At 47.7% G+C, this 21,788-nt stretch overlaps 2 protein-coding genes across 2 annotated transcripts in view; one reads left to right on the top strand and one right to left on the bottom strand.

Annotated features, from left to right (window-relative positions):
* LOC135899159 (ornithine decarboxylase-like) overlaps positions 1–13,750 on the bottom strand; it is a 42,206-nt gene extending 28,456 nt beyond the window's left edge. The window contains exons 1-5 of the mRNA XM_065428417.2: positions 13,459–13,750; positions 10,183–10,282; positions 5,432–5,655; positions 1,399–1,559; positions 475–640 (exon numbers count right to left, since the gene is read on the bottom strand). Of these exons, the coding sequence (XP_065284489.1) occupies positions 475–640; positions 1,399–1,559; positions 5,432–5,655; positions 10,183–10,282; positions 13,459–13,536 (729 nt within the window). The 5' untranslated portion in view covers positions 13,537–13,750. The remainder of the gene's footprint in view (positions 1–474; positions 641–1,398; positions 1,560–5,431; positions 5,656–10,182; positions 10,283–13,458) is intronic.
* A 4,162-nt stretch (positions 13,751–17,912) lies between these two features.
* The window catches only part of LOC135899161 (uncharacterized), a 62,276-nt gene continuing 58,400 nt past the window's right edge, over positions 17,913–21,788 (top strand). The window contains exons 1-2 of the mRNA XM_065428419.1: positions 17,913–17,939; positions 19,724–19,830. Of these exons, the coding sequence (XP_065284491.1) occupies positions 19,743–19,830 (88 nt within the window). The 5' untranslated portion in view covers positions 17,913–17,939; positions 19,724–19,742. The remainder of the gene's footprint in view (positions 17,940–19,723; positions 19,831–21,788) is intronic.

Raw genomic sequence — 21,788 nt, 5'->3', positions numbered from 1 at the left:
AACAGTGGTTCAACAACTAAAATAAAGGCTAGTATGCTTCGCATCCTGGGCTTAACCTTACCTAAGCCACAGCCATTTTTTCCTTCCTCAGCCTATAGGATAGCGAGACATATGTCTTTCAGAGTATTATCCCTACCGTCTCTTCCTTTCGCCCTGCCGTTTCCATGCCAACATGTTTATACACCTGTGTGAGTGGTATTGCTGCGCGATTCAAGTTATTTCTGGGTAATTACGCATTCCTTCGTCCACTGATCCTTGTCACAGTGCGCACTGAATTATTTCAGATGACTAAATGATAGATATATCTATGGCTGTAAATTTAAGGCCGCATTAGCGCAAAGGTTACATGGTAAAAACTCGCAGCTGGGGCATTACTGCAGTAGCATCAGTCGTCTCCGCGTGTCGGGCAGTTTCCGTTTCGTTTCTCATTCTCCGGCTAAGAGGACGGGCCGTGTGCACGGTGGCCACGCTTACCTCCAAGAAAAGTGGCGGGCATCCTTTCTCTCTCGGATAGCCGCCGCCGATGTCCAGCAAGGTAACGTCGAAACCGATGTCTCGGCCGGCGTCGAAGGTCCGCCTCGCGGCTGCAATAGCTGTTGCAAAAGCGCTGGCATCCTCGTTACCTCCTCCGACGTGGAAGCTGCCATTAAATATAGACAGAAGTGCCTTGTTAAAAATGAGACCTGAACTTCTGATTATTTATTTGCTTATTTATTTACGTATTTATTTATTTACTCATTTATTTACTTTTTTACTCACTTACTTTATTTATTTATTTATTTATTTATTTATTTATTTATTTATTTATTTATTTATTTATTTCACAGTAGTACGTGCTTCGGCAGCAGGGGTGGCACAGCGGGCGCACGTCTGATTGCAACTCTGCTCTTTCGCAGTATCGAGCAACACGTGAGCAAGCCATCAGTGTGGCTATCTGAAAAAAGAGGTACGATTACTCCGTTTATCGTTGTAACTATTGCAATGTATGTTTTGACCACACCTTGCACGCGTGTACGGTTCATCGACATGCACCCATGCACCATTGAATGTTCTTTTTTGCTGACTCGTTTGTTTCCGCTTGTGCGGTACATATTTAATGATGCGTGCGAAAATAAAATCCATAATTGACAGTAGCGCTGTCTCTGTGTCTTTCTTTGTACGTCGCCGTTCAGCCGCGCTTACACGCTCTATCACGGCTTCGTAGATCGTCGTTTTTCGGGCTGTGCGCGTCATGTACCACTGCTAAATTTCCAAGCTGTCAATTTGTCTATCAATTAGGAATACCGGCTTCCTCCCCGTGTCCTTGAAGACGTTACTGTGCACCGTACAAATATTGCTACCGTAAATTTCGCCTGCCGCCTAAATGCAGCTCTGCGATGATGACGCTCTCATGCTTACCACACGCCCACGACGGCCAGGTCGAGGCTTTTGGCCAGGTGAAGCAGTTCGACAGCCTCGCCCTCGGAACAGCCGAACTTGTCTCCCAAGCGGAACCAAGCTTTCTTGTTCTGAACCTTCAGTCTCAACACCAGGCGCGCGCGTGGATAGTGCCCTTTTATCTGTGGCCGGAAAACAGAGAGAAATGAAAGCAACACGACTACGACACTACTAACACTAAGCTGCACAAATCGCAAGCCTAAGTTATTGGATAATGGCAGTGTAGATATGAACTATCGCAGGTGTCGCAGTTCTGAAACGAGCACAGCGCGGTAGACGTGGACACATATATATCACAAGGGGCTGGCTTCCAAAGAGATTATATATATATATATATATATATATATATATATATATATATATATATATATATATATATATATATATATATATATATATATACATTTTTTAAATTTTTTTAAGTTTGCGTGTGCCATGGATCTTCCAAGTATTACTGCTATTCTTCTGTTTCTTTTTCTTTATAGCCACCATATTGACCGCTGTACTTTCATTCAGGGACATTTTACGCATATTTTATCCGGTGGGGTAATGTAAACACTCGAAAAGGTGTTATCGAAATAGTTTCTGAAGGCGAAGTTTACTTTCTCATTCGTAATTTGTTACTTAATAATGCCAATGTAATAGCCCTTTGAAGTGCTATATTCCCTGTATGCTCATACTCGGCGAAGGCCCTGCCAAGGCCAAACGTTAGGAAGCGAAAGTGTTGCTTGCGTATACATATATATATACATACATATATATATACATATATATATATATATATATATATATATATATATATATATATATATATATATATATATATATATATATATATATATATATATATATATATATATATATTAGTGGCATGGGTTTGCGTGAGGCTCACCCTCCGAGCGACGGTATCGAAGCCGCACGACCCCCTTCCACTCCACAACGCACAAATTCGCTACGGCAGGGTTCGTTGATTCACCGACCTGTTGCAGAGAAGGCTCCACAGTCAGAACGTCAATAAACACAGGTATATAAACCGATGGTCATTAAGGGTTACGGACTGGATTCCAAGGGAAGGGAAGTGTAGCAGGGGACGGCAGAAAGTTAGGTGGGCGGATGAGATTAAGAAATTTGCAGGGACGGCATGGCCACAATTAGTACATGACCGGGGTTGTTGGAGAAATATGGGAGAGGCCTTTGCCCTGCAGTGGGCGTAACCAGGCTGATGATGATGATGATGATATAAACCCAAATTGCCACACAGTGTGACAGTCACGGCGCTTGTGGGCAAAGGTTTAGCCCAAGACAGATCGAGGGCGCACGCCTGCTCCACTGTAACTAACTGGGTAGCGGTCCACCAAGCGCGAGAAAGAGAAGTCGCCTCAACTCTTGTCGCAGTGATAAAACTGCAGCGCACAAAATGGAAAGACCAAGGTCTTGGTAGCCTGAAGAGAGCCTAAAATGACTCGGCATTTTTCAATATTAAAAAAAAAATCACCGCCCAAGCACTCCGTACATATGGTTACCAAGCGAACCTGAAACGTGCAATACTGGTATTTATCACTGGGTTAATCCTGATGGTTCATTAAACGACGGCTTGGTAGGCTGCCGGATCCTCGGTACGCAGTTGCTATTTGTGCTCGGCTGCACGAGTCTGTTCTTCTGCCCGGGCTGCACCATCGGCACGGCGTTCTTCCGGTTCTGCTCGCGGCGTTGCTGGCTGAAAGCTGCCTGCTCCTCGGGGCTACATATAACGTGTGGCCTACCCATTTCGGAGCCGGAGAGAAACTGCTGCGCGCGCATTCGCCTGCGAAGGAGAGCAACGACGTCACCACTGGCGCAGCCAATCGCGCGCCTCTTCCTAGTTTTTTTTTTTGTGCATGCGCATGGGGATGGGCCGGAGGAGTTTGTGGCGTACAGGCAACAGACGGGTGGATGGACGAATCGGCTAGTCATATACAGCTTCGCTATAAAAAGCGTCGCGAAGCAGCCGATCAACATTCAAACAAGCGGAGAGAAAGAGATAACTTTTTTTTGATGCTGCACGAATAGGGGAAGATCGCCGTGGTGGGTAGAGCCTTCAGTCCAGGGCCCCAGCTGCGGTGGCAGCCCTTTCAGCTCTGGTCATCAGCTTTCGCTAATCCTCGAATTCAAAGCTGGTCAGCACCAATATCCTACACAAGACTAACTTAAACACAATGCAACATGGAAACTTGCGGCGATCAACAGCAGTCGAACAAGAAACGTCTCAGAATGTAGTCAGCGCGTAGTCAGGTTGCTTGTCTCGAGGGCTTGTGCCCTTGTGTAGGCGCTGGCTACAGCCTGAGACGTTTCTCGCTCGGCCACTGTTGTTTTCTTGAAGATGCGTCATAGTAGTTTGAATGCTTTAGTGGTGAGGGCGACGTCGTAGTCAAACACGGTGCGATTCGGAGAAATGACTCCTTACTTGTTCTGGTAATAAGCGTGACGCCAAGAATGAACGAAAGAAATATAGTAGAAAACCTCAAGGGATTTGCTGTAGTTTCCAGTTAAGGAGGCAAAAGGAACTTTGGCAGTGTGGAAGAATCAATAAAGCGAATATCCGAATGCAAACTGTAATTCTCAGATGTGAACGCAACACTGGGTCTTTGCTATTTTATTGCGATTAGGCTGAGTTAGAAACACATGGCCTCTTGGCACGCACGCAGTAAGACGCAGAATTGGTAAGGTTAGCAGTGCTTTTCTACCATTGCGGCTATTAGACAGTCTGGCGTTGCAAGCAACCAACTGCCATAAATGTAAACATACACACAGAAGTAATAACCTGCGGATGTGGACCACTTCAGTTTTTACAGGAACTGCACATTGTACATCTGATACACGATTCCACAAGACAAAGACTATTGGCAAGAGCCCAACTCAAATTTTACTCGGACAAACGGAGGCATCTCTTATCAGAGAAAAGTAGTGATTGCACAAGCGACATATCGATTAAGTCTTACCCTCATACTTACCCTCTCGAGCACTAGTTTTGGCAAGTATACATAAGTTGTGTCAAACGTTCCTGTTGCTATGCCACATTGAGCGCGATTCAGTGAAAGGGACGCGCTCCTGCCTTCTCAGGCTTGGCGAACTACATTTAATGTGGCACAAACTTATTCAACTAGTTTGCGTAAGTATGCATTTTGTGCTGAGATTTGCCAATGTGTTCCGAATGCAACGTTCCCGAGGAAGTGTGACATATGCTATAAGACTGCCACCCTTAGTTACGTTGTTAGACAGACGAAGTGAAGGCCGCACTGAACTATGTCCTGAAATTCGAGGTTGGGGTGGGGGGACATTCTCCGCCAGTGGCGAAGCGCCGTCTGCATGTTGCAGGCCCGACGGCGCTTCTAGTATTTAACAGAGGTGAACATGTCACTGGCACTGTGTGAATAGGTTGACATAGTGCGTGTTTGCGTGTCAGTTCCTGTCGAAATGCTCCTTATGCATTCCAATAACTCCGTTTGTTTTCCGTACGCTTCTTATGGAAATTTTGTTATAGGAATTTCATACCGATTCCGCAAGAATTATGCTGAAACACGTGGAGTAACTTGAATGGCATACGGTACGTTTCAATAGGACGTACGTTGGTGCAGGTGGCGTTGCTATGTCCCTCTAATCGTTGTATCACATTTTACACCGACACCTGGAGCACCACGTAAGATTGTCAGCTACATATCCATGATTTTATTGGAGTCACGATCTCTCAATTCTGACATACGTTAGTTACGTGCTTCTTGCTAAACGTTGCCATATATGGTGATTTTCTTTATGCTTCAAGGACGTTGTAATCGAGATCTAGCAGTGTACGAAGGTCAAGATGACAATATGCAACGCCTGAAGGTTGTTAAAAGCAGCGTTAAGGGAGGTGTTGTTCATAGATCGCTTCCATAAAGATTGAAACGTCACATTGGTGGGGGCAGTTTCCACAGGAGCGCCCCAGTCACTCCAGTAGTTCTCGTTATACCGTATTTACCTTGTAAAGTTCATCGGCGCTGTCGAAGGTCATAAGGTCGACTCCCAGCTTCCAAGCACGGTGAAGATAGCTGACATGCTTCTGAGTGTGAGCGTAGATGATACGTGACGGGTCCACGCGAAGTGAGATGATGGCTTCGATCTCGGCGATACTGGCGCAGTCAAATCCCACATCAAGAGCCGCAAGGACTTCCAGCACGACAGGGTTATCGTTGCACTTGACGGCTGCATGTGTAGAGAGCGGCACACCAATTTCTCTTCCACGCAATGTTCCAGGTGAAAAAAAAGGTAGAAGGCGATTCAGCCTCTGACTGACCCAGACCAAAGACAATGTCTTCCTGAGCGAGTTGTGGTTGAAAATGGGTCAGAATCACCGGACTTTCCACTGGACGACCTTCGGGATCGGCCCACATTTCTCGACTGAACATACCCGCGGGAACGGCTTTAGACTGCAGTACCTTCAGGATCGGCTAATATTTTTAGACTGCGCGTACCGGTGGGAAAGCCTATCCCGAAGGTACTGCAGTCTACAGCCGTTCCTGCGGGCATGTATAGTCAAGAAATGTGGGCCGACCCCGAAGGTGGTCCATTCTAAAGCCATTCACACCGGTATGCGCAGTCTAAAAACTACCACCGGTATGCGCAGTCTAAAGACATGAGCCGATCCCGTAGGTACTGCAGTCTACAGCCGTTTCTGCCGGCATGTACAGTCAAGAAATGTGGGCCGATCCCGAAGGGGGTCCAGTCTAAAGCCATTCCCACTGATATGCGCAGTCTAAAAATATGAACCGATCCCGAAGGTACTGCACTCTAAAGCCGATCCTGTGGGTATGTGTAGTCAAGAAATGTGGGCCGACCCCGAAGGTGGTCCATTCTAGAGCCATTCCTACCGGTATGCGCAGTCTAAAGATATGAGACGATCGCGAAGGTACTGCAGTCTATAGCCGTTCCTGCGGGCATGTGCAGTCAAGAAATGTGGGCCGACCCCGAAGGTGGTCCATTCTAAAGCCACTCCCACCGGTATGCGCAGTCTAAAGACATGAGCCGATCCCGTAGGTACTGCAGTCTACAGCCGTTTCTGCGGGCATGTACAGTCAAGAAATGTGGGCCGATCCCGAAGGGGGTCCAGTCTAAAGCCATTCCCACTGATATGCGCAGTCTAAAAATATGAACCGATCCTGAAGGTACTGCACTCTAAAGCCGATCCTGCGGGTATGTGTAGTCAAGAAATGTGGGCCGACCCCGAAGGTGGTCCATTCTAGAGCCATTCCTACCGGTATGCGCAGTCTAAAGATATGAGACGATCGCGAAGGTACTGCAGTCTATAGCCGTTCCTGCGGGCATGTGCAGTCAAGAAATGTGGGCCGACCCCGAAGGTGGGCCATTCTAAAGCCACTCCCACCGGTATGCGCAGTCAGAAGATATGAGACGATCGCGAAGGTACTGCAGTCTATAGCCGTTCCTGCGGGCATGTGCAGTCAAGAAATGTGGGCCGACCCCGAAGGTGGTCCATTCTAAAGCCATTCACACCGTTATGCGCAGTCTAAAAACTCCCACCGGTATGCGCAGTCTAAAGACATGAGCCGATCCCGTAGGTACTGCAGTCTACAGCCGTTTCTGCGGGCATGTACAGTCAAGAAATGTGGGCCGATCCCGAAGGGGGTCCAGTCTAAAGCCATTCCCACTGATATGCGCAGTCTAAAAATATGAACCGATCCTGAAGGTACTGCACTCTAAAGCCGATCCTGCGGGTATGTGTAGTCAAGAAATGTGGGCCGACCCCGAAGGTGGTCCCTTCTAGAGCCATTCCTACCGGTATGCGCAGTCTAAAGATATGAGACGATCGCAAAGGTACTGCAGTCTATAGCCGTTCCTGCGGGCATGTGCAGTCAAGAAATGTGGGCCGACCCCGAAGATGGGCCATTCTAAAGCCACTCCCACCGGTATGCGCAGTCTAAAGATATGAGACGATCGCGAAGGTACTGCAGTCTATAGCCGTTCCTGCGGGCATGTGCAGTCAAGAAATGTGGGCCGACCCCGAAGGTGGTCCATTCTAAATCCATTCACACCGGTATGCGCAGTCTAAAAACTCCCACCGGTATGCGCAGTCTAAAGACATGAGCCGATCCCGTAGGTACTGCAGTCTACAGCCGTTTCTGCGGGCATGTACAGTCAAGAAATGTGGGCCGATCCCGAAGGGGGTCCAGTCTAAAGCCATTCCCACTGATATGCGCAGTCTAAAAATATGAACCGATCCTGAAGGTACTGCACTCTAAAGCCGATCCTGCGGGTATGTGTAGTCAAGAAATGTGGGCCGACCCCGAAGGTGGTCCATTCTAGAGCCATTCCTACCGGTATGCGCAGTCTAAAGATATGAGACGATCGCGAAGGTACTGCAGTCTATAGCCGTTCCTGCGGGCATGTGCAGTCAAGAAATGTGGGCCGACCCCGAAGGTGGTCCATTCTAAAGCCACTCCCACTGGTATGCGCAGTCTAAAGACATGAGCCGATCCCGTAGGTACTGCAGTCTACAGCCGTTTCTGCGGGCATGTACAGTCAAGAAATGTGGGCCGATCCCGAAGGGAGTCCAGTCTAAAGCCATTCCCACTGATATGCGCAGTCTAAAAATATGAACCGATCCTGAAGGTACTGCACTCTAAAGCCGATCCTGCGGGTATGTGTAGTCAAGAAATGCGGGCCGACCCCGAAGGTGGTCCATTCTAGAGCCATTCCTACCGGTATGCGCAGTCTAAAGATATGAGACGATCGCGAAGGTACTGCAGTCTATAGCCGTTCCTGCGGGCATGTGCAGTCAAGAAATGTGGGCCGACCCCGAAGGTGGGCCATTCTAAAGCCACTCCCACCGGTATGCGCAGTCTAAAGATATGAGACGATCGCGAAGGTACTGCAGTCTATAGCCGTTCCTGCGGGCATGTGCAGTCAAGAAATGTGGGCCGACCCCGAAGGTGGTCCATTCTAAAGCCATTCACACCGGTATGCGCAGTCTAAAAACTCCCACCGGTATGCGCAGTCTAAAGACATGAGCCGATCCCGTAGGTACTGCAGTCTACAGCCGTTTCTGCGGGCATGTACAGTCAAGAAATGTGGGCCGATCCCGAAGGGGTTCCAGTCTAAAGCCATTCCCACTGATATGCGCAGTCTAAAAATATGAACCGATCCTGAAGGTACTGCACTCTAAAGCCGATCCTGCGGGTATGTGTAGTCAAGAAATGTGGGCCGACCCCGAAGGTGGTCCATTCTAGAGCCATTCCTACCGGTATGCGCAGTCTAAAGATATGAGACGATCGCGAAGGTACTGCAGTCTATAGCCGTTCCTGCGGGCATGTGCAGTCAAGAAATGTGGGTCGACCCCGAAGGTGGTCCATTCTAAAGCCACTCCCACCGGTATGCGCAGTCTAAAGACGTGAGCCGATCCCGTAGGTACTGCAGTCTACAGCCGTTTCTGCGGGCATGTACAGTCAAGAAATGTGGGCCGATCCCGAAGGGGGTCCAGTCTAAACCCATTCCCACTGATATGCGCAGTCTAAAAATATGAACCGATCCTGAAGGTACTGCACTCTAAAGCCGATCCTGCGGGTATGTGTAGTCAAGAAATGTGGGCCGACCCCGAAGGTGGTCCATTCTAGAGCCATTCCTACCGGTATGCGCAGTCTAAAGATATGAGACGATCGCGAAGGTACTGCAGTCTATAGCCGTTCCTGCGGGCATGTGCAGTCAAGAAATGTGGGCCGACCCCGAAGGTGGGCCATTCTAAAGCCACTCCCACCGGTATGCGCAGTCTAAAGATATGAGCCGATCCCTAAGGTACTGCAGTCTACAGCCGTTTCTGTCGGCATATGTAGACAAGAAATACTATCATATCATCATATCTTTAGACTGCGCATAACGGTGGGAGTTTTTAGACTGCGCATACCGGTAGGAATGGCTTTATAATGGACCACCTTCGAGAGAGAAACCGCATGATTTCATGCGTTTGCGAAACTAGCTTAGGCTTGTGGTTGTTTCACCACAGGGCTATTAAATTAAGTGCAACATACTCATGTATTTTGCATGCCCTGCCAATTGCATCTCGCTGTAACTTAGTAAGCGACTTTTCCAAAGGTTAGTGCAGTTGAAATGCCTGAAAGCTTTAGTTAACGAATGCAGGAAAGTCCTATGATTTTGTGCCTTTACTAGCTGTAGCCATCCACTTATGGTTGTTTCACTACGGAGCTACTAAAATATTGCTACGCTCAAGTTTCCTAAAGAAGTGGGGAGAGTGAAGCAAGGCCTGGAAACAGTAAACCTACGGCTGCTGCATTTCATTTATGCACAAAGAATAAGTTTAACTTGAAAATTATACAAAGAAAAATTAGACATGGAAACAATAATGATAATAAAAAGGGAACCTTAGCATAATAACACATGATTACTAGCGTAAAAGGACAAGGATTAAAGAACGGACACTGTACCGCACTAGCCGTGGTTCTTAGCCCGCGCAAGCTCTAAAGCATAACATAGCGTCAAAAAAGACGGAACATCAACAAAGTACACAAATCGCAGCATAACTTCGCTTTTGTTATTTTGAGCACACGTCAGTATCCATAAATAAAGATACTTAACTGAACTTAAAAGTGTGCTGCAAATGCATATCCGTGTAGCATAAAAGGGAGCTTATCCGAAGGTCAGTGCAGTGGAACAAGCCTAAAGTTTTTATTTAAAGAAACGTAATGGAAAAGCGAGCGAACTCACCATAAAATGGCTTCACTCGTGGGAAATGCTTCAGCAAAAGCTCGACCTTGTAGAACAGGTCATCGACGTCTACGACGAAAAATGGGTTTTCTATGCCGTCCTGTAAAAATAAAATCGACAACTGCAGCAATGCTCTGAATACTCGTGGCGGGTTACTTTAGGTTTTCTTCCTTTTCTTTGCTGAGACATAACCGTGCGAGAGTTCGCTACCGTTAATGTGAATTCGCACATAGGCAGCCAGGTTTTCCCACTGCAAGCGTTAGGTCACTCATAAAAATTGTGCCGTTCAAAACACGGTATCACGCCACCTTGAATTCCTTGTTTTGGATGCGTGAAAGCTGGTCACTTCTACAAGGTCGTTAAGGAAATTAATTTGCAGCTTTGTGTGTGTGCGTGTGTGTGTATCTTCAGTAACGAAAAGCAAAAGTTGTAGTGAATTCTAATGAGAGCATCCTGGTGTCTGCGTCTTCTTGCCCTTCTCTGCTTCCCTAAAAATCTTTCCAAGTGAACCCGCCGCGATAGTTCAGTTGCTATGGCTTTCTGCTCCTAATCTCTATTCCGAGGATTCGATTTCCAACCGCGGCTGCCGTATTCTGATAGGGTCGGAGTGCAAAAAAACGTTGGTGCGCTGAGACATAGCCGCAGGCTAGAGAAGCCCAGGTGGTCTAATTAATCCGGAGCCCCCCATTACAGGGTCTCTCACAGCCGCGGGTCTCAATAACGCAGGAGTGACATAGGCGGGTGCGTCAAAATTTCTGCCTTTAATACGCTGCGTAGGGCGTGTAATGTCATCGTCCATACGCTACAGCGCGGCCTGTAAAGAGCCGCGTCAGTAAAATTACATCACTGTCACCTGTCAGCACTAACATTGCTCTGCACTTTCAATATTTATTAGTCTGAGAAGATTTAATATAAAAGTCATGCACCGTGAAAGATGGTTCACGATATTTGTTGGTGGGCTGCCATTCCTCATTCTGAGGAATAGTTTAGCGAAGAACGCGAGAGCTGGTTTGAGCAGCTTTGGTGGTTGAATAGTATAGCAATCTGCTTTGCGTATACGGCATGCATAAACAGAGTATGCATATTTCTAAATATAGGCGGAATCCGACGGCGAAGACGACAATTCGCCTCGATTGTCCGTATAAAATGCTACGCTTCATTCGCAAGTAATGCATTTTCGCATTATATATCGTCTCGCATGGTTCAGTGCACGGAACTGCAACCGTTTGGATGTTTCAACTGTTTTCCGGAATTCGTGTGCGCACTTAGGGCTGGTTGTATGCATCTCGGCGCGTTTCGCTTCATTTTGTTTTCCTGCTGCGACATTGGAAGGAGCAACAGGATCCATTTCGCAGCAGTGACTCGCTTTTTGTACCAGGTGAGACAACAAAACAGGTCATTGCACCTAGCGATTACCGTTACGCACTCTTTATCTTAACAGCTGCGATAAGTGCAGGCACAGGTCACGCACAGGCACCAGTCCACAATAGAGAACCGCGTTCCGCTTTCGGGGTTTTATCACATTGTTGCCGCTGTATAGCTGTATACCAAGATTGACCATTGTGGCTTATCGCGCTCGTGTTATCTTTGCGACTTCGGCGCGAGTGAGAATGAAACTACGAAAACCAAGAGACGAATTGTATTGTCGTGATGGCGTGCAATTTCATCGTCATTGTACGGCTGCTTCCCAGAAAGAGGTCTGTTCAGCCCTAAAAAAGAAAGCTCTTTTTCACGGGAAATCGCACATAGTTATCCGGTCAAATATCACACGCCTGACCCGCAGTCTTGTAGATGTAGCTGCGTGCGTGCGTGCCTGCACCGCAAGCTCAATGAAGACTATATACATGTATCTTCGCGTGCCGTTAACCCAAATATTATAGGCTTGTTGTACCAGCCAGAGGACACTACGACCCTCACTTATCGTATCACTGTCGCTATGAGCCAGTATAATGCTGCGATGAATGACACGACCTTGCAAACCTCAAGAGACGCTTGTCTGAGATTTAAACGCCGAACTTGGCGCCGGCCCAAAGCCAAAGTTTACGATTGCTCCTACTGCCAAGTTCGAGGGCGATCCGTGTGTCGCGATAAGCGTCATCGCAAATGCCCAATCACGGCTCTTCGATTTTGTTTAATCCGCTCGCTAGGCTGTCTGTGACGCTGATTTCAACTCCGAAGAGCCTTCAGGACCCGTACCCACAAGAATTACGGGCTCCCCCGTAATCGAGAGTAATGTGAGCATTAAATGGCAACCGGCGAAGCAGATTGGTTGGAGATGATACTAGACACAATCTTAAAACGGGTGTAGTGCATGTTCGTAACGACACACCCCACCGCACCACGCCATACTGTGCACTGGTCCATATGAACGCTGCTCAGTTTGAAGAAAAGCGCATGAAGGAGGCAATTCAAAACCCACGCCGCGCAACTCTCAGATCGCTGGCGTTCAAAAGAGCACAGGCAACCCTGTCGCAGCGCCAAAAGATGACCATGAGGTGTATCGATCCCTGTATCTGCTATATGAACGTCGCTATTGGAAATGACAAATAAAGCTTGAGCGTACTAGAAGTTACAACGTGAGTGATATTGTGAACGAACATTAACATGACCTCGGAAGCTATATTTTTGTAATTTGTTTGAGCAGTAACTAGCATATGTAATGTGGTCCTGCAGAACGGGTTGGGGGCCAAAGACCGCATTTACTTAAGTTTTGACTGGTTCCCCAGACAATCTCGTTTTGTTCTTGCAACTTATGCAACTTATGTTCTCGTTTGAGTGTCCGAATACTCTGGCTTTTGACTCGGTGGACTCCTGAGGGTCGCCGACAACGGGAGCTAAAAGCACTGCGTGCATAAAAACGTCACTAGAATAGTTCGCGAGAGCAATTTCTTGCCAATCATGATGCTGAACTAGCGAGGACGGACAACGAATGGCAAGAGAAAAAAAAAAAGCAACCGAACGAAACGCTCTGCGAATACGGGCCCACGCGTTTTCGTAGGTCGCACCTCTGTTGGCCTTTTCATGCCCACAGGGCACCCGAATCCCTACGGAATGATGGAGAAGCAGCGTTGGAAAGTATCGCTCTCCGCATGCGCAGCACTGTCCTGGCCGCACCGATGCCTCCTCTCGTAATGCAAGCACCTCTCGGTACTGTTCCATGGCTTTGAAAAGCAGCGCATTCGAGTGAACGTCATATGTCCGAACTTCGGATGGGTGCCACGAAACGTGTTAACGAGTCTGAGGTTTAAGTAACGACAAAACGCAGCGGTAGCTTACATTGGCGTTCTTGCTGATGATTTCCTTGGCAAACTCCCTCGGTGCGAGGCTTCTGAGGCGGGTGGCGTGTTCATTCATGCCTTCTGGTCTTGTGTAGTTACAGTTGCAGTAGCGTTGCTGGACGTTTGGTGAACCAATAGTGCCTGTACTGGAACTTAAACATGCAACTCTTCCCACGACTATCGAGGGTGTGAACGTATCTTTGTTGACTTTCGAAGAGTCAGTGGAGCCCTGGCGCTTTCGTAACGGCGAAGGCTCAACTCTTTAACCATAAAGGCCGCGGAAGCGCTGACATCAGATGCAGCAGCCAACTGGGAGGGAGCCTTGTCAGCGAGTCTTTATTGGCCGCGAGATTAAGCAGAGTCGTCACCTGGCGGATACTAACTGAACTACGCGCAGTGTTGTGTGCACGTCACGTCTTCTGTTACCTACTACGCGTTTACATGTTCGCATACGTTGTGCGTATATTTTAAAGTATGTTTGTTCCTTTGTTGTAGATTGTTGGTAAAGGCTGGTCATTTTTCTGACGATTTGTTTGGCCTTGCGTTGCAATTTTTGCGCGGTAATAAAATCAGTGACTGCATGTGTTGAGCGCGCGATGTGTGATCGCTGCGCCGTGCGTCGGTCATAGTCAAGTCAACATTATTTTCCGCATTGTATTTCAAGCACATCACAATATAGCTTTGCTGTCGTTTTACAAATGAAATGGCCGCTGCGATACTTGAATGTAGCGCTTTATCGATTACTTGTCGCGACACGTTGATCATTTAACAACATTTGTGATACCACGAAATGTGAACGATGGGGCATTAAGATCACTCCGCAGCAGGAGAAAAGAATCCTAACAACTTATATCTCAGGATACACACGATCCCAAGGTTATACTTGCATGACTGTCGCGTAGTGGCTTCGCGACCATCCCCTTCGGACCCGAGGTGTGCCTTTATTATATGGATAGATCCACTGCGCAGAAGTTATTGAAGTGGACAGATCGCTGACATTCCGTTCTCTCACCATCCTATAGATGCGTACGCCGATATCTAGCAGCTACAGATGTGGACGCCATTCGCGCGTTGTCCATCGCGTAACACCTCGGCAAAAGAGACAAAGACAAACAAATATTGTACAAGGTCCCTCGCTTGCAGAAGCGTTTTGCTCAGAAATAATAGTTGCCTTTTGCACAATCGACGCGAGCCGACGCCGACGCATTCATATAGGCGACGCTTTACCGTGTAGCTTCGCGGCAGCGCACAGTTTACCTCGAAGTGTGGCTTCGCTGCAGCACATGCTGCGCTGCCGTGAAACCATTGTTAGGGCAAAGTTTTCCGCCATCAGCTTCGCTCAAGACATGGGGTTCAAGAGTGTGCTCTAGTAGGTAATTATTGTACGAAAGTCTGTGATTTTGTTCATATGGCTTGAGAGCAAGTATCTGCTTGAGAAGCGGAGTTCAGCCAACTATTATAGTTTCGCATGGTGATGTTTCGACAGCCCCCCCCCCCCTCCCCCAGTATCGTTTATCATAAGATGCACGATACATTCTTTCATGCATCGGAAGTACAGATACTGATACACGTCTTGCCATATGTATCAGGATACAGATACAAGATACCCAAAGAGTACCTAAGATAGCATCTAAGATACATATATCTTCGATACTGCCCAGCACTGCGCAATGTGTCTCAGTTTAAATCATCCTAAGAATAATCGGGCAGCTTTATTTTATGCGTGCACAAAATGCCGAGTCTCTTCTGTATTGCCGCACCTGCGTTCACACGCCTAACCTTGTCTCAGTATCCTGTGGACTCGTCAACCGAGCTGCCATGGTATCCGGTTCCTTCCTTTCAGAAACACGATCAGTATTAGAGGTTATCATTTGTTTAGGTTATAGGACTCTATTCATTATGGAGAAGCTGCATGATCGACAGACATGCCAAGCCACCTCACTCGATAAGGTCCGTCTCTTTGGGAAGGGGAGGCTCAAATGCGTATACAATGTGGTTGGAGCCTTTCATTCTGTTCCTGAGTGGATTTCGCATCGGTACGTTTGTGGTTATTTGCCCTTTTTAAAGCGAAAGCCATAAATCTATATTTCTCAAGGCCCCGTTGTGAAGAACAAGAAATCGGTGCGCTCGTGCCATAGCTCGCGCGTTCGTCGTCCGCTTCTTCTACATTGCTGCCAAATCGATGCGGCCAACCAAGTCAAAAAATGCACGGTTAATTATTATAGAGGTAATAAATGCACTGGTACCCGCTACCATCGGTGGGAGTCAAACCCTCGACCTTTGTTGCTAATTAGGGGAAGCTTATAAAGGCACAGTGAATTAGAATAGCTTTAAGTAAGGCACTCGAAGGCACAATCTTTTGTGTGAGAAAAAAAAAGTGATAATAAGTAACAACACATTAGAATGAGAATTTCAGATAATTTAATGGATATCCCTTGAGTGCGCAGGCTATCGCCTTTACCCTTTTTGGCGTATGCTAAGGTGACTATCGATTTCTGAGCTTTCGTTTGGCTGGGTAGTATGTGCACACTTGTTTTTCATGTGGGTATAAATGTATAGTAACTAATTTTTGCATGAGACTACTCATAATACCATGCAATATATAAAAGTAAAGCTACCAAGATGTAGTGGTTTGAGTATCTGGTTTGCGACCGTGAGGAGGTGAGTTCAAATCCTGCTCTGGGGCACTTTTTTTTTTTCTTGCACCTCAATAAACTTTTTAAATCAGAGTATAAACGGCTAATTTCGTTAAGTCCGTTTTTGCGGAGCCTCGGAAAGAATGACCGTTACTCCTTTGTGGAGCGTCGGAAAGGAGCAACTGCTATTCCATGAAGGAGTAACCGCACGGGGAGTAACCGTTAATCCCCCCGCAGTTACTAAAAAAAAGTTACTAAAAGGACGAATGGTTGTGGCAGGCAAGTTATTCCCCAAAAGGTGTAACCTCGATACCCTATTTCGTCCTTCTTCGAGAGTGCGTGCTTAAAGGAAGAAGAACGAGAAGTTACCAGCAACAGCCCGTGCAGGCACGCGCGCACGAGCCAAGAAGAACGAACGCGTTCCGCGGCAGACGTCTCCTCGAGAAATCCGACGGCTACCGCAAGAATCGCCCGACGCACAGCACGAGGGGCGCCATCAGTACCTCGGAGGAGCACCCGCTACCAGCCGACCTGACGCAGCTTCTGGTTCTCCCCGACAAACCGTGAGTATCGAGCTTTTGCCCAGTCCAGAATTTGCCGACAGCAAGACGTTGTAGCGCTGACATTTTTGTTTTTCAGTTTCCGGAGTGAACGCGCAATTTAGGCGTTTCGGAAGTGTCGTCTCCTAAGTGCGACGGATCGTTTAGAAAACTGTACTTCAGAAACCTCCAACCCCCCCCCCCCGCCCATCCTGCTTTCTTATTTCTATATTCGCGGCTTTTGCTGGTTCACTTTTGATGGTTCACTTTTGATGGTTCACTTGTCAAGTGGAACCATCTGCTTCACTCGTTTGACGTGCCTGAAACAGCGTAGACATCTTCCATTGCGCATTATCGCATTTTTTACGGTGTAAAGATAAAAGCCGAATGACAAAATATTAAAAATACCACAACAACCTTTTTCAACACCCTCGCAGGAAATTTATGTGCCGGTCGTTTGATTTCGGTGCACAAGCGTCTACTTCAATCGCAGCAGAAGCTTGATATGGGCGAGTTGGTTTGGTAGCGCTCTTTTCTTCAAGTACTTCAATCGCGTACGCTGAAAATTAGAAGACTTCGCAGACGCGAGAGACGTACGCAGACGTGTAGGATTAGCCCCATGTGGTTGGGCCTTTAAGAAAAAGGGTCAGTGAAATTTCGTTCCTCAGCTATGCGTAACTTTTCTTCTCCAGTTGCTGCGGTTACCCTGACTAAAACTTTGCCCACCACAGGCACGTTTTTCTTGGTTCCCTTTCTGTGTATGACCTCATGCATCACATTCCCGTTCACTTATATTCGTTCACCTTACTTTTTTCTTCCAGCCTCGAGATGATTTATACTTAACCAGTCAATGTGTTCTATGCCTACATCTCCCAGCTACATTCGGTTGAAAGTGTAGAGGAACTCATGCAATTCGCCAGCGTAATGCCGAGTTAGTGTTTGAAATGATTGAAATGCGTTAAAAATGTGGATAACTGGTCTACAAAAGACGAAACGACTAATCACACATGCTTGAACCGTTCCGTTTTTCCATCTCGGTAGATTCGAATTACCTAGGAATCGCTGTATCCCGGAAACTTTATTCGTGGCGTGTGGCTCCCATATTTGTATGTTGTCCCTTAGTTTTTGTTTTTTCTTGGCACTTTGAATGGGCAGTGACGTATTGTCACACCTCTTCTTACCATTCCTTGTCACTTCACAGCTTCGGAGACCAGAGCCGAGCACCGGGCCGCCAAGATGGAGCAACAACGCTCGATGATGTTGTCGCGCGCGATGTCGCAGCGCTCCGTCGTCATCCGGCCGGCGTAAGTCGCTTGGAGCAATTGCGCGTCGGTTAGAAGAGCCAGAAAACTTGCATCACACAGCCACACTCTGAAGCCGCCACGAAGAAAATATCTCGCGTGAAAACTCGCACCAGCTGCGCACGCTTCTGCTGGTACACTGTGAAATGACCTGCAACATCAACAGTGAATAAGGTTGTAAGTCGCTGTAAACCTCACACCCATACCCCCAAGAAGGGTTTAAGATTGTGAGTTGCAAGTCATTTTGCTTGCAGCGCCATAGTAGCGCTCTCACGCAGTTCTACATTTCGGAATCGCATGTCTTAACGGCGGACATACGCTTAGGAGGGCGAAGCGCACTCACACGCCAGACGCCAGAACAAGGGGGAGGGAAAAGGCAACACGGTTCTGGCGTGGCCGAAATGCGCCCTCTGGGAGCAGGTTTCAGCTTTCTTTGGACACTGCCGAGCGACGGATGGGGCACCACGTGCAAACGCTGACCAGTAGCATAGCTTCCTGATGCCTTGGAAAAAATTGGATGCTAATGTGACATTCCCGTAGACGCGGCTTGAGGAATAAAGCGAGCATTTCGTGACGTGGCAGCCTTTATACTGCAGCGCTAAAGCGTCGAAGGATATCGTAACTTGTCCATTCAATTAGTTAAGAAGTCTCGCCCTATGCAATGTGTTATCTTAAGCAAGTGCTGCGCATAAGGCGTACTGCAGGGATTACCGAGGTTAAGATATTCTTTGCTACCTTGTGCGACGTTGAAAACAATCGAAAGGGCACGAAAACGCGCGCGGGACTCCAGGAGAAGCATGGCAGGCAAAGGGGTCAGCCACGCTGCTGATCATGTGACCTTTGTGTGCCACCTGACAACAGTGGTCAGGAAAGCGTCGCATTTGCCCCGCATTCCGTCACTTTTCCCGAATGAGTGGAGAAATCGGATAAGCCTTTTTTTTTCTTCGAAATTTTCATGAAATTTCTCAGCGTTCAGTTTTGCGTTGATACTGTATACGTTGTGGGCTCGCTGGCACAGTGGCGAAACAGGGCTTCACATTTTGTTCCACGTTTGTCACAGTAACAATTGGGATTGATCCACTCGCAAATTGGTGTCGAGCCTCGCCTTCCGCTGATAAAACCGACCAGCGGTCTGCGTTGAGCTGCGAAGTGCGCCATGGTTCAGTTACTCTGTAGGAGGGAGGAGCGCAGACGAATAACGGAACGTTCTGCCTCCCGGCGTTGGTTCCGAGCGGAGCCGCCTGATAACCGCAATAATTCAGGAAGTCGCCCGTCGTGGTAGCTCAGTGGCAAAGGCGTTGCGGCGCAGAGGTCCACGGGTTGGAACCCGACTGCAGCGGTCGCATTCCGGAGAGGGCGGAACGCAAAACAAAAAAAGAAAAACAGCTTGTGAACCGTATATGAGATACACGGGAAAGAACCACAGGTTGTAAAAATTAATTACGAGCCGCTCACTACGGCGTGCCTCATAATGAGGTCGTAGTTTTAACACGTAGATCCCCAGGTTTGTTTTTTATTTCAGTAAGTCGTATGAACATCGCATTGTCGCGGGCGCGGCGAGAACATCGCAAAGAAGCAGTGTTGTGCTTGCGATGCCGTCGATCTTTATCCGGATGCGAGGTGTGTACGGAGCGTTATTACAGCGCGACGTGGCAGCACTAAAAGTGGGGCCAACACTGCGCATGCGCATGGTGCCGTAGTCATATTTTATATTTGCGGGCGCGCACTATTTGGCGTTTGTGACGTCACACGCGCGCACAAACGTATATCTCCGCGCGCAACCGCAGGACCCAGGAGACTGGCGGAATGATGCAGTACCTGCTGACTATCGTCTTCCTCATCTGCGCCTTCTGGGTCGTCATCGGCGCCCTCTACTTCATCTACGGCAAGCGGGGTGAGTCATTGCAGCATCTGCAGTGTTAGCCCTTACTTTCGTCGTCGCGGTGAGAGTGGTTGATGCGGCTTCGTCCTGCGACACTTCTTTTAGCGCATCTGAAGCAATGTATGCTTTGCTTGAAGAACGCGAACGCGTATCTCAGCGCTTTCAGTTGAAACTCCAGAGCCATGTGATTCTATTTTTTGGCGGTCTGTCTTTGTCTTTAATGCGCTCTGATTTACTTACGGTTAAGCGAGTGGGTTACCAAATAGGCCGCCATAAGAAAAAAAAAGAGAGAGAAAACTTACCGATTGGACAAGGGCAAACAGCCGAGAAGTATATCGTTACTGAGACATCCTTACGCGAAATTGCGTAGAGTAGCAATGCGGTATTATATACGCTACGTTACCGATCACCAATACGGTGTTACATATGGTACATTACGCGTATGGTTCACTACATACGGTACATTACATACCGTACCATTACCGTGTTACCAGCAAGCGCCAGCAAAACAACAAATGAACGAGAGACCTTAGCACGTAAACGTACACATGGTTTTGAAAGGCAGAGTGTCAGCAATTTTAATAAAAAGGCTGGGCTCACTGCGCAGAGAATAGTCACACAGCAACTTCATGCACTCTGGGAGAGAGAGATTTGTCCTACAGGCAACAGGCACGTATTATGAACGAAAGGCTGTTAAATACCCTTTCTGACTTCAAGTTTAAGGCATCCTGTGGTAACGTCACAGTGTATTGTAAGTGCACTGCAAATAGTATTTTCCTCTGTTTCTCCACACGTAAAGAACGTTCATAATGGAAAGTTGAAGGCACTCGTATTGTAAGAAAGCTCCATTTTATTTGATACTGCCAGACCGCTTTCTCTGCCGATATATTAACAATGAAAATTGATGCCTAGGTTGCTAATTTGGCATTCGCATACGGGAGTCTCGATGCTGCACCCCCCCCCCCCCACCCCACCCCGGTTTTCTAAAACGTACCTCCACTCAACGCTCCATCTCGATTCAAGAAAGGTGACGGCAGCGCTGCTCGTCGAGAGAAACGTGGTCGCGCTTTATCGGCACTCCGCGTCAATTTTTGCGAAGCGTTCTTCAGTCGACGCATGGTGCTGTAGTATACCCACCCCGATGCAGTGGAGGACGAACTTTCGAGTCGAGTACGGTTTGACAATACGGGGACAGGACCCCCACATGACGTCGGCGATTTCTCACAGTACACCTGGCAGAGCCGATGAAAGTAGAACTCCTCCTGTCTGCTGGCGAAAGCAAGTACTCCCCGGTCCCGCGCGCTCAGCTGCGCCGTTGTCGCCGCCTGTGCGTTGCTGAGCCATAAGGTCGGGGGTTCGGCCTCGACTGCGGCGGTCGCGTTTCGATGCAGGCCGAAGGCGAAAATGCTCGTGTACCGCACACTGGGTGCACGTTTAAGAAGCCTAGGTGGCCAAGATAAATCTGGAGGCCTCCCACTACGGATCATTGCGGTTTTGGCACGTAAAAGCTCAGAATTAATAAATTAAGTTTTTGTTTCCGCCTCCGAAAACAATATTAGCTTAGTCAGTGTCAAATATGACACTTAGTTACGTCAAATTCCTTGAGGCAGCATATCTGGTGACCTCGTTCCAAGTAGCAACTCCATTTAAATGCGGCGTAGAAAAAGCCACAACTGGTCGCCATAGGTCACCGAGAACTGTACCCTTTGTCAATGATTATCACTATGCAATTTAATGAATTGCTCGACGTTGCTGTTTCAGTTTACTCGATGTTAGGCTGAACTGGAATAGTGTTGTGTATTTGCTGCAGATGATTCTTTCTAACGATGTATAAGACAACACTTGAATGTACCTAGTGGTATATTTTCCGTACGACGCCACTGATAGTCAATTATTTAAATCTGTTTCTCAAGTGTAAATCAACTTAATACATGCACACAGTTTCGCAGAATTCCCGTCTTACTCATGTT

Source organism: Dermacentor albipictus, chromosome 5, assembly GCF_038994185.2.
Source record: "Dermacentor albipictus isolate Rhodes 1998 colony chromosome 5, USDA_Dalb.pri_finalv2, whole genome shotgun sequence".
Taxonomy (NCBI): Eukaryota; Metazoa; Arthropoda; class Arachnida; order Ixodida; family Ixodidae; genus Dermacentor; species Dermacentor albipictus.
This window is presented reverse-complemented; position numbering and strand designations above follow the sequence as displayed.